The following is a 16,811-nucleotide window of genomic DNA, read 5'->3' on the forward strand; positions in this document are numbered from 1 at the left end:
GGGGGGGACAGGAGCCAGACTGAAGGGGAGATAATCAAAAGAAACCCATCGCACACCTGACCAGATAAGACCCTCGAGTATCAAGTGGGTGCCAAGCAACCACGGATGCCTCCGCAAATCAGTATAAATGTGAAGAAGTCACTCGCACTCCAGCTCAAATTCAGTCAATTCAGTATATATATTATGTGTTGTAATTATGTGGCCCGGCCCCGTCCCTCAATTGCGCTTCTATGTTTGACTCCACCTCCAGATTGCGATAGGGCAGGGGCTGTCGGGGGTCATGTGATTGGGCTGCTCAGTCCAAAATGCCCGGGCCTATTTTGTGTCCCAGTCCGGCCCTGCATAGAGAGCAGCAGAAGCATGCAGCAGCAGGACCAGGTACCCAACACACCCAGAGTGTGTCAGATGCAGAATAATATTCTACAGCGGGAGCTCTTCAAGACAGCAAGGATTGGTGTCATGGGTCGTGGGACAAATAAGTGTTAAAGCCCAATTCCACTTTGGACGTTTAAATAAAAAATGGATCCCCAGAAAGCAAAAGAGCAGCTCCAGCTGCTATACTCATCCGACCTCCAGTGTTGACTTCCGCAGTCTCACCTATCCAGTGATCCAATGCCACTCTTTTTCTCGGTCAATTGACACCCAGCTTTATTCAACTAATTTATGGAGAGCCCAGAGTGTCAAGGTTCTGCCCACACCCTGTACCCACAAGAGGAATTCTGCAGAGAATGGTGCCATGTCATTACAACATACAGGTGAAACTCGAATAATTAGAATATCATGCAAAGTTCATTTATTTCACTAATGCAACTTAAAAGGTGAAACTAATATATGAGATAGACTCATTACATGCAAAGCAAGATAATTCAAGCCGTGATTTGTCATAATTGTGATGATTATGGCTTACAGCTCATGAAAACCCCAAGAACCCCAAATCCACAACCTCAAAAAAGTAGATTATTACATGCAATCAATAAAACAAGGATTGTACATAGAACAATATCGGACCTCTGAAAAGTACAAGCATGCATATGTACTCAGTACTTGGTTTGGGCCCCTTTTGCAGCACTTACTGCAATTACTTTTGCACGATATTCTAATTATTCGAGTTTCACCTGTATAGGATCCATGCACTGCTGGGGGAGGATAGGGGCAAAGAGAACCACAACACTGGACCTGGCTAAATACACAAGTAAAAAAGGTAAATATATATTTATGGGTGCAGGGGGGCAATTTACAGACAGTACTGAAAAAAATATAATTTAGCTTTAGCATGCATATATGATATTATGCTCTCATGTATTACTAATGTATTACTATAAAATGTTTGCCATTTTGAAACCAGTTTTAGCTATTGTCTAAATTTGAATGGATGAATGAACAAACTGTTTTATGCATTAAAAGATAAACTGTTTATTTCCAGGACTTCTGGGTTTCTAGTGGAGATAGACAAGATGAAAACAGGTATGTCTATTAGAACCTTTCTATCAAACATGTAGCCAGGTATCTGCACTTTCCTGTATTGTCTTGATTCACCCACTAGATGTAAAGAGAGAAGGCATATGCTTGCAAAACAGACTACAATGCATGGGATCGGAAGGAGATCAGAAGGTACAATTGCAAATCAAGGGGCCCTGTGTTGACTTGCAATTTCTTTCTGATTTTGGTGTGAATGCACTCTTAAAGTACACTTGTCAGCATATCTATGATCCTAAACTGGCCTCAGAAGTGAGCATGCACTCTCCAGTGCATGTATGTACCTCTGCAGAACATCTAGAGATCCTAGGAGCTCCAAATCCTGGGATACTATAATATTCAAATTATGTGGACATAAAGTTGAGAGCCAGATAATTCCCTCCTACTTCCCTAACTCCCTCTGGTCATCTATGAACAATAGTAAATTGTGGAAAGAGAGTGAGGAGATGGAAAGCCCTTGACTATTATAATGACCTGGGATTTGGGGTTCCCAGATGCCCATGAGGTTCAACAGAGGTACATGTAGGCACTGAAGGGTACATGTTTAACGCTAGTTTAGGCACCTGAATATGCCAACTGGTTCATTTTTTAAAAGCAATTCAACATTAAAATACAAAGAGTTGATCATGTTAAAGGGGGAAGGTAAGAAGAATATGCAAACTGTATTCGCTGCAAGTCCAACTACAATTAATTTACAGGACTGCTGTTTGGATCTTGTCCCCAAGAACTAGAGATTTCTTTATACTGTAGACTTGTATGGAGCCAGTAAATAATAAAGATCTATTGATGTATGTGATTTATGGATCACATCAGGATTTACAGCAGTGGAGAGGGAGTACAGGAAGAAAAAGGTGTATTTTCCACTGATTTCCCCCATGATTCCTTTGTACATTAAAGAACAGTTGCCCTGCAAGCATACAGGCCTTTAGTGTTTGCAGGCTTTCCTTGATACTTCCTGGCTGAGGCTGCTCAAGAAAAAAAGAATTGGCTGCATGGATTTTTCCATCGGATTACTACTGTTTTTGCCGGAGACATATGTCACCTGCAGTGTTTACCTGATGCAAACTTGCATGTTCATTCAATGATTCACTGCTCAGAACACTTGGTCGATAGCTGAAAACTTGCACAGCTGGCTAGCATCCAAAGTCTGTAGGCACTTTAACCTTAGCTGTTCTCTCTAGCTGGAATGTCATATAGGTAACATTAAGTAGTGAGGACACCAGTCAGCCAGCAGATACATAACTATGATAAAGTGTTGTCTAATTCATTTTGCTATTATTCATTTCCAATGTTTATATACAATTGCTACAGAAACACATCCTTGCCTCAAGCCAGAAACCACTACTACAGGTAGTTTTATATGATTTTCTCCAAACCCTTTTGCCTTAATGCTTAAACGCTAGGAAACTGTGTTTAAAATAATTTTTTTTTTTTTTTTTTAAGTATAATTAAGTCATCTTCCGTACATACAGCTTTTGATAAGGGCTTGCTGCACAATTAAAGTGGTTAAGAGTGTAAGGCTGCAACACCTTGTATTCAATGCTCTCCTTATCTATCTAACAGGGTTACATCATCTGGGAATGAGCTGAATGATGTCACTGGGCTCATCACAGGAAAAAAGGCAGTCCAGAAAATTGATCGAGAGCTTAGGGAAGGAACCAAAGTATATAAAGAACAACCATTTAACCCTTGCACTGCTAGGGTTAATAAAAAAAACTTTCCTGCAGTTCTTCTTTAAGGATTAACCCCACAATTGTTGAGGAAAAATCTATCCACACTGGATGATCAATGTACAATGTTTTAACAAACACTGTGCAGATTCCTACCTGTTTCTTTCTGTTCTAATGAAGAAATGTGCAGTGTCTGCACCCCATTGTCACCAAAAATGAAGTTTCTATTTGTGAGAGATGTCTAAAATGTCACTTGTATCTTAGTGCAGACGTCGATCAAAATCAGTCAGCCAATCACAAAAGCAGGAAAGGACATTTCTGGGGGCGTTCTGTAGACCATATGTGTACAGAATTGCTCTATGTGACCATATAGCATTGCATTTTTTTAATGGATTTAGAAAAGTACATTGGCTGCCAATTTAAATAGAAAGGCAATTTTCGATAACATTAAATTACAAATCTGTCTGTGAAGGTTCTCATTCATCCAGGTCATGGTATATCTGTAAAAAATAAGGCAAGGCAACTGGACTTGCTGTATTTTTCTTGAAGACGTTTCACTGGTCATCCAATCAGCTTTCTCTATTCAGAATGACTTGTACAAAAATCATCTGGGAATAAATATGGTGAATGTTGCTCCAATCCACATAATCTTAGTCACAACTAGGTGTTGATTGCATTTGCAGAATTGGAGCTAGGAGGTGTTAATAACCTGCCCAGTGAGAGGTGTTAAAACAGCATTGTATGTGACAGACAATGTTTCTTGTTTCAGATTTGCAGCTTTTGGTGTCACCTGCATGCTTTCTAGAAAATGTCAGGATCATCGCTGTTCTTTGGGTAGGCAGGTGGCACAGGAAGTGGAAAGGAAATAGTGGAGTGTGGCAGAGGTGTGTAAATCCCAGGATTATACAACTGCATTGGCCGTCTTGTTAGCATGCCCTCTTTTTTTAAAGACCATCTACAAATATGAAAATACGTTTATATATTTTAAACACTGGTTCTGGTGGCCCTGCTGACCACCAGTGACTTCCATTACCTTTCAGAGATATCCTCTCACTTCCTGCTTTTGACTATCAGACAAGAAGTTGGACACAGATGGCAACAAAAGCTTGCAGAGTTTATAACCCTCCCTTACTCTAATCAAAACTAAAAAAAAACAAAAAACGTTTTGTCTTCAGTTTTATTGTATTGCAATCTTTTTCTATCATCTATTGAGTTTTCACCTATGACCATGTTTAGAAGTTGTAGTGCTCTCTGGTGTTCATATGAAGACATTACTTAGTAATTGTAATATGTTTTATGTGTGTTGATGTAACTAGAAGAATGTTAACATCCTGCTGCTACTTATTTTGTTTGTTGACTTTTGTATTGGACATTTTATTATGTTTCTTAATACACTTCAAAATATTGCTTATTTCAGGAGGACCATTGCTGTATGAAGAAGTAAAACTTGTGCACAATTCAGAGTACCTTAATGGCACTCAGAGAGTACAGCTAGATAATGTTATTTCACAGGAGGAATGTCAAGAGCTCCAGGGAGTTGCTAGTGTAAGTGAACACTTTACACCAGTTTTCTTGTGTTTGTAGAGCTTCCTTCAAAGTGTGCAATCAGCTACACAATACATCTGTGCTGATTTTAAGATTGACAATAAATAAGTTATGATGGCTGTTTATTACAGGAAAGCCCTGTATGCATAATCCTCGGAAATACGAAAGCTTGAACATTTTTACTTTTAGAATTCCTGGAAAACAGAATGAAACATCTTTGTTTGCTTCAGAGCCAGTAGTAAACAGTTTATTGTAACATGTTCTCAAGCCTTTGACTGTTTCAGATTAGACTGTTTTAAAGTTTTCTCTACTTTACAACGCACAGCTTAGCATGGGTACCGCTTTGATTTTTTTTTAACGAGTTCAAAACTAGTTTTTTCCTGCCCTATTATAGAACAGAAAGGTTATTATTTCTAGTTTGTAAGAACATTCAGTAACCTCAGTTGACAAACCTAAAGAGAAATTAAAGTTTTAAACACCACCATTTGTATGTGATTAATTTAACAAATATACCTATGTGCTGATTAATTAGAATTAGTGATTGATGTATGAAGTATCAGCCTGTTTATACACTCACTCAGTGTATTGTGTGTCGGTGGGAAATGGGGACTTAATCATCCACTGCACCGCAAATGAAAAGAATAAATAAAATGTGATTTGTGAAATTTAGTCTACAAAAAGCGTGTCGTGAGCCGGTGGGCGACACAAACACTTAGGTTTATTCGTCCACTGATATGTTTCCTGAAAAAGGTCTTCGTCCACTGATATGTTTCCTGAAAAAGTATTTTTCAGGAAACATATCAGTGGATGAATAAACCTAAGTGTTTGTTTCGCCGACACATAATACACTGAGTGAGTGTATACACAGGCTGATACTTCATACATCAATTACCAATTCTAATTAATCAGCACATAGGTATATTTATTAAATTAATCACATACACATGGTAGTGTTTAATTCAGTAGATTAGCAATACCAAGTGCAACATATTAGTTACATTGTTTATGGTTTTTATCACACATTGTTGCAGCTGGTGACCATTTACACATTATTTCTCCTAGCGCAACTATTTGCCTTTTAGAAATTAAATCTATCCAAAGTGAACACAATTGTCTCAGGAACAGGTTACTGAGTGATTGCTCAGATGAAAACTAAAAAAAATGTGGATTTCCCTTTACTTTCTCTCTTGGTGACTATGGTCACCAGGACATGGGGCCATCCCTATAATGAGGCAGCCTGAGACGGTTGTCTCAGGCAGCATTTCATTGGGTCACGTAGGGGGGCGGCAGGTATGCCCTTTTGGTTAAACATGCTAGGAGACTCTACCACTCATCTAAAAGTGTTTCGTCACACCCTCCTGAGGAAGTGACCAGCTTAGAGCCAGGAAACGCGTCGAGACAGTGTTAGTTATGTGTATGTTTTATGGAATAAAAGTCTAAATTGAAGAAACACGGTTACTTAATTTTTTCCAACCGGGCGCCTCTGCTGTCTTGCACCTACTTTTTTGGGGGCATTCTTGTCTCATCTCTCCAGTACACATCAGCTTCCTCTAGCTGCCAAGCACTAGATCATCCAAACTCCAACCCGACTAGCATTGAGAGCCATCATCCTGTGTGGGGACAAACAATATTCCCTACACATCTTTTGAATTTCCTATGCAACATCTAGTAGTGATAGTGCCATGTGAATGGTATAGTTACATAGTTACATAGTATTTGAGGTTGAATAAAGACATTAGTCCATCAAGTCCAACCTATTAGGATCTCATTCTAGGAGTACCTGTACCCCTGTATATTACGGTCCCTTAAGAAATCGTCCAAAAGTTTCTTGAACAATTCCACATTATTTGCTGAAATCACCGCCTGTGGCAACTTTGAATCTATGCTGACACGGTCCTTGCTTCTGGAGGGTGGCTACTTTTGTTCTCCATGGTCCCCGTGTGTGTTGTAAAGTAGTCACTCCTCCATGCTCACTCCCGTGATGGACTACAATCTCACATTTAGTTAACAAATCTTTATTGAAGTTATAGTCCATCACAGAAGCAAGCTTGAAGTGGTGGCTACTTTACAACACACACACGGACCATGGGGAACAAAAGCAGTCACCCTACAGAAGTAAGAACAGTGTCAGCACAAATTTTGAGATGCTATCAATATTGTTCACCAGGGAATATCCACAACACATTAATGCCATCAATATTGTCCACCAGGATTATATTTGTATTATTATTTATAATAATTAATTATATTAAACACCAATATTTTTGGTGTTTGTATATTACAAATTCAGTGATGATTTGAGGATCTATAGCCGAGTGATACACAAAAAAATGATATATTTTTGTTAACAGGTAAGGAACTTGAATGCATTTTGAAGTAACTCCTGAGATAAGTGTCACTTTAACCTCTAGGCATAATATAGTGTAAATTTTATAGTAGTAACCAGAAATATTAGGAAAACTATTATCATATCTGATTATGTACTCTATAGTGTAGCCATATGTATTTTGTATAAGTGCTACATGGTAGACTGTCTAAGCCAGGGGTGCCCATTAGGTAGATTGTGATCTACCAGTAGCTCTCAAAGCTGATGCTGGTAGATCACGAAGGGTGTGACTGGTGGCCCCTTTATTCCATTTTGGTATATTTATTTATCTGTGCACACATGATTACCTATTAGCCTGAGTCTGCTGAGCTAAGCTCCGACACCTTTCTGGTGGATACTGGTGGTTGAAGTGCTATGTATTACATCAAAGAATATTAGTTTACACAGCTGGTTGTACTGCAATGTTTGCAAAATACAGCAAGGTGAGCCAGGAGAGAGAGCGGGGAGAGACAGCCAGGGGAGAGAGCAAGGAGAGACAGCCTGGAGAGAAAAAGAGGAATGACAGCCAGAAGAGAGAGAGCGAGGAAAGACAGCCAGGAGAGAGAGCAAGGAGAGGCAGCCAGGAGATAGAGCGAGAAGAGACAGCCAGGAGAGTGCGGAGAGACAGCCAGGAGAGCAAGGAGAGAGAGAGCGAGGGAGGTTTTTTTTTCGTTGGTAGATCTCATGTAGCTCATCATTTGGAAAGTAGATCTTAGCACAAAAAATTGTGGGCACCCCTGGTCTAAGCCATGCTCAATAGCATTGCTTTACTTGTACAACTGCTTAACTAAACTCTGTTTTCAGACTATAACGCTGGCAGGAGACGGATATAGAGGAAAAACGTCCCCTCACACTCCAAATGAGAAATTTGAAGGTGCCACAGTGCTGAATGCTTTGAAGGTAAATTAGCTTCATAATTTGGTAACAGATGGGTAACAGAAATTATTCTGCTAACACAATCTGCTTTGCAATTATAAAAAAAACCAAAGGCTTTATTTGTCCAAGTGTTTTAAAGAAGAACACTTCATCCACTCTCTTTTACATTCTGTCATCAGCATTGAATAATTTAAAGGATAATTTAGTTGTTATAAATATATTTTAAAAAACTCTTCATTCCAACAATTTCAGGAATAACAACCAAAAACCTCTCTTAGATAAAACAAAAGCTAGAGCACCCTCTGCTGGCAAACTGCATAACTAGGTGTACTCTAAAATTATCAGATTTAGAACTTCGTAAACTTTGCATTTTGTTAATATCTTTAATCAATGTTATAAATCAATAAAGCAAATTTGCTCTAATTTTAATTAGGCTATATTATTGTGTGCCTTCTATCTGCTCTGCCTATTGTGTATGTACAGTATATTCTGTATTACGGGTTAGTAGAGGAGATTTGGCAAAGAGTCACCCTTGTTGGAGATATTATCTGGGCAAATTTGGTCAAGATAGACAAATATTTCTTCTTCAGAGAGATGCAGAAAAAGGGGACATGTGAAAATGGCATAAAAGGGTGCAGTTGTTAAAAATAAACACAAGAATGTACTAAAGATTTCTTAAATTTGAAGATACCCCTTGTCTGCCATTGGGTCAGTCCTGTCAGGGAGCTTTAGTGGCTTGGTGCATATCAGCGCTCAGCAGGTAAATGGCACTTATTCATTAATGTAGCAAGCCTGCCCCAAACCCCACAACAGTGTAAAGTAACAGTAAACCCTGTAGCACTGGAGGCAGAAGCAAGTCACATAATACCACTAGTCTGAAAAGTACCACAGCTAAAGCTGTAGAAACCCCATTGTAAATTCTGGATCAGCCCACCTCTCATAAACACATACTTATTACAATAAATTAACAATTATAAAGACCAGAAGATTATCCAGTGTAGAGCTATGAAGGAAAGCTGCTGATGGCTTCCACAGGTATATTGCCCCATTCAGCCCTTGTGCATGGTCATGTGACATCACAGATCACATTGTCAGCACATGGAACACAAGAGGCAGTGTCGCTGTGAATTTGGAAGAGCTTCTCAGAGCATCTCTCTGATGATACACTGTTATCAACATGAAGGGTAATGTAGTATAAGGTGTCAGCAACCCTCCTATAGTCCCCATGTCACTGACTTTGAAGCTACAGGGGTGTGAAACTTTTTTGTTTGTACCTATGGGATTCATTTTTTTGTGGCATAAGTGCACTTAAAGGACGGAATTAACCCTATTGACAAAATCGTTATATTTGGTGGTGCTGTAGTGTCATTAGTTTTTAAGTTGTTTTTTGTTTTTTTTCCTACCACATGTAAACATTGCCTGTACAGTATTAGCAATCAGATTATCAGAGTATACGCATGGGACTAGCCTCACTATCCCAGCTTACAGCAGAGTGACTGAAATGTGCAGTATATTACCATATTCTTTCAGACTGGTATTAGTGACTTTAGAAATTATTCTTAAACCCAGTTATAGTAACGATAAGTTGCCAAAATAATGTGTTGCATATATCTAGTTTTGTCAGCTTGCAATATGCTAACATTTGTCAGCTTGCAATATGCTAACATTGCCTATTTTTCTTAAGTTTGGCTTTGAAGGTCGCGTTCCAATAAAAAGTGCTCGCTTGTTTTACGATGTGAGTGAAAAAGCTCGGAGGATTGTCCAGTCGTACTTCATGCTGAACACTACACTGTACTTCTCTTACACACACCTAGTATGCAGGACAGCCTTGCTGGGTAAGTAAAGACGTGTGACTTCAAGATATAGAGTGGATAGTTTCACTGAAACTCAAAGAAACATATTTGTAGTTCATTTGAAGGCATCATTTAATCATTTGGAGGAAATGTCCATATGGAACCAAATCCATCTTATTTTTTTAAATGCCCTTCTGTTAGGACTGGACGCAGACACTCCAGTGTGATTTCACCTATTACAGCTGTCTTAGATTTTCCAGTGGTAAATACAAAAACACAGAACAGTAAGTGCAATAACGGGACCATGCATTACAGGCAGCATTTCAGATACAGGTGGTCGTCAATGAAAACCGAGTATACATCATGTGGCCTTTTATTGCATCTAAAGAAAGAGGACTATCATAAACAGTTAGCGAGGACAGGTTGAAGGCAACCATGCAGTCAAACTATCAATGTCCTTACAGCCCATGAATTTAACATTTCACAGTAATATGTTCTGAAGGTACAATAATACAAAGTCCCAATAAGAGCAAACAAATGAAGAAGAGAAAGGTAAAAAGAAAGCTCTAAGAAGGCTTAAAAGAGAAAGAGGTGGATCTCACTGTTTCGGTTTCATCCCTTAATGAGCAGGAAACAGTATAAAGCAATCGTCATAAGCCCTCCAAAGGTTAACAGCCACTTAAGAGCAATGCAACTGCCTCATTAGCCACAGAAACTAGATTCTGCCATTTCGGGGTGCTGGAGTTTTATCCACGGCTCCATACCTGGAGGAATCTAGGTTGCCTGGAGGAATCTAGGTTGAATCTAGGTCCCATTCAATATACTCGTCAAACATTCGTTAAGCATAATATTATCCATCTTACCCAAAAACTCCATAAAATGTATTTGCTGCTTCTTCCAGTTACCAGCTAATGTTTACCTAGCTGGTAAAAACAATAAAATGAGAAAGTGCTTGCTGATGTTTATTTAAACCAGGCACATTAGAATGAAAAAGGGCACATTTCTTGTCTCGCACAATGTGAACTTGAAACAGCTTGAACAGTCATTTAAAGATTTTTTACCAGAAAATGGTAGCAAAGGGGCATTTCCACCAAATATGGAGCATGTCACCGAGATCATTGCATCCACGAAAGCAGCAGTTTGGAAGTGCTGCATTTATACGTGCAACACGAGAAGGCACCATGTACCAGCACAGCTGTCTTTCAAGGAATCTTAATATGCCCTGCTGGTACCAGGATGCCTTCAGGTCTTAAACAATACACTCTGAATGTAGAATGGCGAAAACGGGCCCAAAAGCAGAAATGAATGTCGCCATATGGCGATAGAGGGAAGGGAAGCAAGATCTTCAGCAGAGAGTGAACTAGAAGTAAACAGTGAGGAACCTGTTAACATAGAGGTCAGGACTGGCAGAAGACAAGAGAGGTAACCATTGAATGTAGCAAAGAGTCAAGACTGGCCAGGGCCGTCTTTAAGGCAGGGCAAAAGGGGCAGCTGCCCCGGGCACAGTCATTGCTGTGGGGCCCTGTACCCCATAAACTAGTGCTAATACTACATCTGCACCAGCCGGCTCTTCAGCACCGGGGAGGCGGCGGGCACAACTGGCTCTGGATCTAGAGAGGCAGAGCCAGCTATCAATCAGGTAGTGGGATGGATCCTGACAATATTGTTGGGATCTTTCCCAGCTGCAGCACGGCTCTGTGCTGTCAGCAATATTGCATGGCAGGGGCAGAATTGCAGGGTGTGGCCGGGCGTCCAAGAAAATGTTTGCCCAGGGCCTAGCAATATAAAAGACTGCCCTGAGACTGGCAGCAGACAAGAGAGGTATCCGTTAAATCTAGCAAAAGGTCAAGGCAAGAGAAGTATCCATTCAAATTGCAAGAGGTCAGGACCAGCAGCAGACGAGAGAATGTAGCAAGAGGCCACGGAAGGCAGCAGACAAGAGAGGCATCCCTTAGCAAGGAGTCAGAAAAAGAGACCGGAATGACTAGGAATGCAAGAGCATTTGATCAGCAGGAAAATGCTATCACAAGCAACAGGGCAAAGTGATGAGGCTTTAATCAGGTGCCTCTAAACAATGGCCAATCCCTGAGGGGTGTGTAGCAGACAAAGCTCACAACTGAACATAGCAGCAGGCTAAGTGAAGGTAGTAGGCTATGTAAACCTTCTTCTAGCATTGGTGTAGAGATCTGTATAAATATGTGTACTATTTAACTACCACACTTGTTTATATTGCACGAGACCTTCTATCCATTCTTTCAGTTTTACAAGCTTATTTAAAGCAAAAGTAACAGTATCAAGCCCCAGAGGGTTCAAGTGACATTTGTGTGCTTTAATTTGACATGGTCTGCATAGGTGTGCAAGGGTTTGTCCTTTGTCTAGAAATTCTTTGCTGTGAGATTTCTCTTTCCATCTCAGAAGATTGAAAGGTATAAAAACAGTTGCTTTGGATATGACTCAGGTAGGTTGCCTGTGGCAAGGAATGCTATTAAAAATTATGCTCTCACAGTTTTTGCCATTCGGTGGACAAAACATTTAGTGTGCAAGTTCACTGCCAGAGCAGTTTCTTGGCAAAAATTACCTGTTCAACTTTCCACAACCTACTCACTAAAGTCTTCAATAAAACTCACAGTAAAATCTAGTTTCCTTGGTTTGGGTATTTCAATATTTGTTTATCCATATTAAAGCAATATTTTATTAGCTGAACAAGGTAGACGAGATAAAGACTGCTAGAAAGAAACCTGATCACTTGGTTCCAACGTTTACCTTGTTCCTTTGCAAGCACTAGATATCTGATTCAGTGATCAGGATGGCACAGGGTGGGAGATTGGTGAAAACACACAAACAAGGTGAACCGGAGTGTGTTGAAATGGTCCCTCTCCCAAAGGACCCTTAACCTGATTTCCCCGGGGTGCAAGGCTTCTGAAAGGGGAAAAGCATGCTAGTCTACCTAGTCGAAGTCAGATGGGCCCCTCTTCTCATGGTCAGCTGAAGCCGACCACCGAGTACTAAGTTGCAGGTTTTTCTGAAGAGGGGAAGAAAGGAACCTGGTGGCCACACATCCTCCCCCTAGACTTCAGGGTAGGCTCGAAGACCCACACTTGTCATGCAGTGGAGTGAAAAAACACACACATAAGTGAAAGTTCATAGACAAAGCAAAATAAATAAGTACCAATGCACAAGATGTGCAATAGATAGGCCTTGTAGCCTGGAATTAAAAAAAAACCATAGTCTTAGCTAAAAGGCTTAGCCCAGCAGGTGTGGTGCAAAAAAAGCAGTAGGTGTTATGGCCTAGTTTAATTTCAGAGTGGAGTCCCAAACCCAAGGGCTCCACTCCCAGGGAGAGCTTGACACCACAGGCTTCCTGCTATCCTAGTCCCTGGCCAGACCAGGTAGAACCATTCAAATCCAGATGCACTGGGCCCCTCAAGATCCCTGCACTAGGTAAGTACTGGGGCCAGCCATCCCTACCATAAGATCAGGACAGTAGCACATTTTCCCTACTGGACACTGATAAAAACAGATACACTTAACCTTGGCCAAGAAGCAAAGAAGGAGTGGGGTAGATGTAGAGTAAACAAAGGCTTCTCCTACCTTATCTGCCTCTGAAAGACACAGAGCCTGCATGAAAGTTATATTTAGACTTATGATGTCTCCTTAAAGGAAAACTATGAGGTGACTGCTTTTCACTCACCTCATAGTTCTAGCCGACCTGTGACAATGAGACTGTCACAGGTCGGCTCAGTAGATCGGGAGGTGAGCGAACACATACCGGCGTTCGCTCACCTCTCGATCCTGTCACGGCTCTCTGCCGTGACAGGGGATGGGCTGGACTCCCCCCGCTCCGATCCGCCAGCGCTGACTGGCGGAACGGACGGGGGAGGGGGCGGGTACAGCTGGCTCTGCCTCTAGATAGGCAGAGCCAGCTGTCAGTCACGCAGCTGGGTGGATCCCGGCACAGTTGTCGGGATCCGCTTCAGCTGCGGCGTCTCAGTATACCGCGAGCAGCAGCTCGCAGTATACTGCGGCGTCTCAGTATAGCGCGAGCTACAGCTCGCGGTATACTGAGCTTAGGGTGACTAGAGGACGCTAGTTTGTGTCCTCCCGTTACCCTAAGGAGAACTATGGGGAAAAGCCTTAACCCCCATAGTTCTCCTTTAAAGAGAGCCTGACGCGCACCAGTATTTAATAACAGGTCGGCTTTCATTTGAAAGTTATTGAGTTAAGCAAAGGGAAAGGTCAACTATAGAAAATATAGGTCAATATTTTAAAAAAATATTAAAACATGCAATTCAAAGGTACATATTCATACAGTACATACTGTAGTGTATTGTATAAACCTATTATACTACTCAGGTGTTCAAAGTTTAGGAATAGTTTAGGGGCAGCATTTCAGTTGAACTCTGATTTAGGGTCCCTTCACAATATTGCGTTCATTTGGAATTGGACCCTAGTTTACCTGCACTGCAGTGCACTGCAGCCTATGGTTACACAATACCATGCATTGTGGGGGGCTGCATTTGATAAAAAGGTGCAGGTATGTTGTTTTGTCTGCTCTGGTGGGTTTGCAGCCCATTCAATAATGCACCAATCATTGTATTGCCCTTGCATCTCCCTAGTTTATGTATAAAAGCATTAAAAACTATTTATAATTATTAGAAATTCAGATTATGTTCTTTATAAAAAAATATTTTCATGAATTTGTTTATTTATAAGCATGCTGACAAGTATTGTGCATTGTGTATAAAATCAGGGTCCTATAATTCATATTGAAAGTCTACTACTTGTAGGTATGGGAGGTCTGTTTTGAGTTGTTAAGCCCAAGTGGGTTTTGTTGAGCATTATAAAAAGGAATAGTTGGCCTTGCAACAAAAGGGTTAGCATGACTATCCTGTTTTTAATGCAACATTCAGTTTTTTTCTGGAGAACTGTTTCTGCTTTTTGTTAAGACGTGTACAGTTTAAAAATGACTCCTATTATAGTGGTGGTCATTGCTACTTTTCATTTAGATGACAAACAATGCATGATATAAAAAAGTAGATGAATTCCATGCCCAAGATTTATACTTCGAACATAATAGCACAGCCATTGCCTGCATCTAGCCTCTTTGTACACTAGATGTCCTCAGTTCCACAGTGGATTGCTCTGAACACTCCATAATTGTATAGCCAAGTTCTGCTCATAACTTTTATGTTTACACTAGGGGATCAGGGGAAGGCAGCCTCTGCTCTCCAGCTGTGGTGGAACTACAAATCCCATGAGGCATTGCAAGCCTCTGGCAGTCACCGGTATGATCCCCAAAGGCAGAGACATGATGGGATTTGTTGTTTCACCACAGCTGGAGTGGCAAGGCCTACCCCTGCACTAGATGAAGACTCCAGTATCATTTAAAGGGGATTTTTTTATCTGCTTTCTTTGTGTATATATACTAATATAAGATTAAACTGATTAACACAATTGAGGTAAAGGTTTAGAAATGGTGCAAGGCTTTCTTATAAGAAAGTCCAGAGTGTACTTTGTAACCTCTGTAATATGTCATGGATACCCACGGTAAATATATCATAACCACCCGCTGTAATATGTCATTGTCACCCTCTGTAACATGTGAAGAACACCCTCTGTAATACATAATTATTTGTAAAGGAATGATTAAAGTAATGTAGTGAACAATCATATTAAATATCCGTTTTTATAAACTAATAAATGGATGACATTTAGTTTGGTAAAGCACTATCTTAAACAATTAGACATCTTTTGTTATTTATTATGTATGTGAGTTACAGCACATCACAACTCAATCCAAGGACAACTCATTTTACTAATTGAGCTCTTTTCTACTTGTTGCAGGTCAGCAGGACCACAGGAATGATTTGAGTCATCCCATTCATGCTGATAATTGTCTGCTAGATCCAGAAGCCAATGAATGTTGGAAGGAGTCTCCAGCCTACACATACAGAGATTACAGGTACACAAATTTCACTTTTCAGTGCATGCCACCTTTTAAAACTTAATCATTGAGTTGTAAAGTAGTACATTACATGACCTCTTAGAGTATGTATTCATGTGTTTTAAATGTATCTACTGCCTGACACTATTTATGCAAGGTCTTATCAGACTCTTTATGGCTTCATAAGTAAATTTAACTTGCAGTAATATAGAAGTGCAAAAATACAGCTAATGCATGTCAGTTGATCTGCTGATAAAGACAACCTAAATAATTTGTCTGTGCCCTCCTGCTTTAAGAGGAGTAATTCAGGGTAAACCTATGAACCACAGAAAGAGACACTGCCATTAGTTTAGAGGAGCAGGGCTTTTTAGCCCCCCCCCCATCAACATTTTTGAACAAAACTTATGCAGTTTATTAGATCAGGTTAGATCAATTGTTGTTTGTGTTAGATCTCACATAGAACTAGAGATATAACCCTTCATCAGCCTCCCTTATCAAAAAATTGACCAAACAGTTAGCTATTTTGGAAGGTATCTGTTAGGTCAGGTATGGTCAACTAGGTGTTTTGTTATATCTCGCATAATTACAGACTTATTAATTGATTAATGAGGGGGGTCTAGCCCCCCATATTAAACTTTCTGTCCAAAAATCATTCAGGCTAATAGATCTTCGTTAGATCTGGTAAGATCAAGTGGTTTTAATGTTAGGCTTCGATATCAATGTGACGTAACATGTCAGTAAACAGTAAACAGTGACCGTCGTTCTCTTGGCCTGGTCGGAAAGACAGGAGGACTTCCTCGTTCTTGTATGCTCATGCTGGATTTCTTTCCTTGCCTTACTCATATGAGATATTTGTGAGTACGTTTTTTACTCATTAAAGATTTTATTTATTGGACGATACGTGCTGTGTGTTTTCTGTTTATTTCTTTTTGGATGGATTCCACTAATGTGCATCTGCTATGAGCATATCCAGAGTCAGCACCTAAAGGATAATGGATATTTGGTTTAACATAAGGGGAGTAAGCCCCCCTTATGAAATACCAAATATCCATTATTTCTCAGTAATTATGTGAGATCTAATGTTGAAACCACTTGATCTTACGGAATCTAACAAAGGTCTATTAGCCTGAATGATTTTTTTA

The 16,811-nt window shown here is 40.2% G+C and overlaps 1 protein-coding gene across 1 annotated transcript in view; it reads left to right on the forward strand.

The window, feature by feature from the left end:
• The window catches only part of P3H2 (prolyl 3-hydroxylase 2), a 132,184-nt gene that overhangs the window by 107,082 nt on the left and 8,291 nt on the right, over nt 1-16,811 (forward strand). The window contains exons 7-12 of the mRNA XM_018576413.1: nt 1,424-1,464; nt 3,040-3,129; nt 4,562-4,691; nt 7,861-7,956; nt 9,617-9,767; nt 15,570-15,687. Of these exons, the coding sequence (XP_018431915.1) occupies nt 1,424-1,464; nt 3,040-3,129; nt 4,562-4,691; nt 7,861-7,956; nt 9,617-9,767; nt 15,570-15,687 (626 nt within the window). The remainder of the gene's footprint in view (nt 1-1,423; nt 1,465-3,039; nt 3,130-4,561; nt 4,692-7,860; nt 7,957-9,616; nt 9,768-15,569; nt 15,688-16,811) is intronic.

This window comes from Nanorana parkeri, unplaced genomic scaffold, assembly GCF_000935625.1.
Source record: "Nanorana parkeri isolate BGI_ZX_2015 unplaced genomic scaffold, ASM93562v1 scaffold66, whole genome shotgun sequence".
In the NCBI taxonomy this organism is placed as follows: domain Eukaryota; kingdom Metazoa; phylum Chordata; class Amphibia; order Anura; family Dicroglossidae; genus Nanorana; species Nanorana parkeri.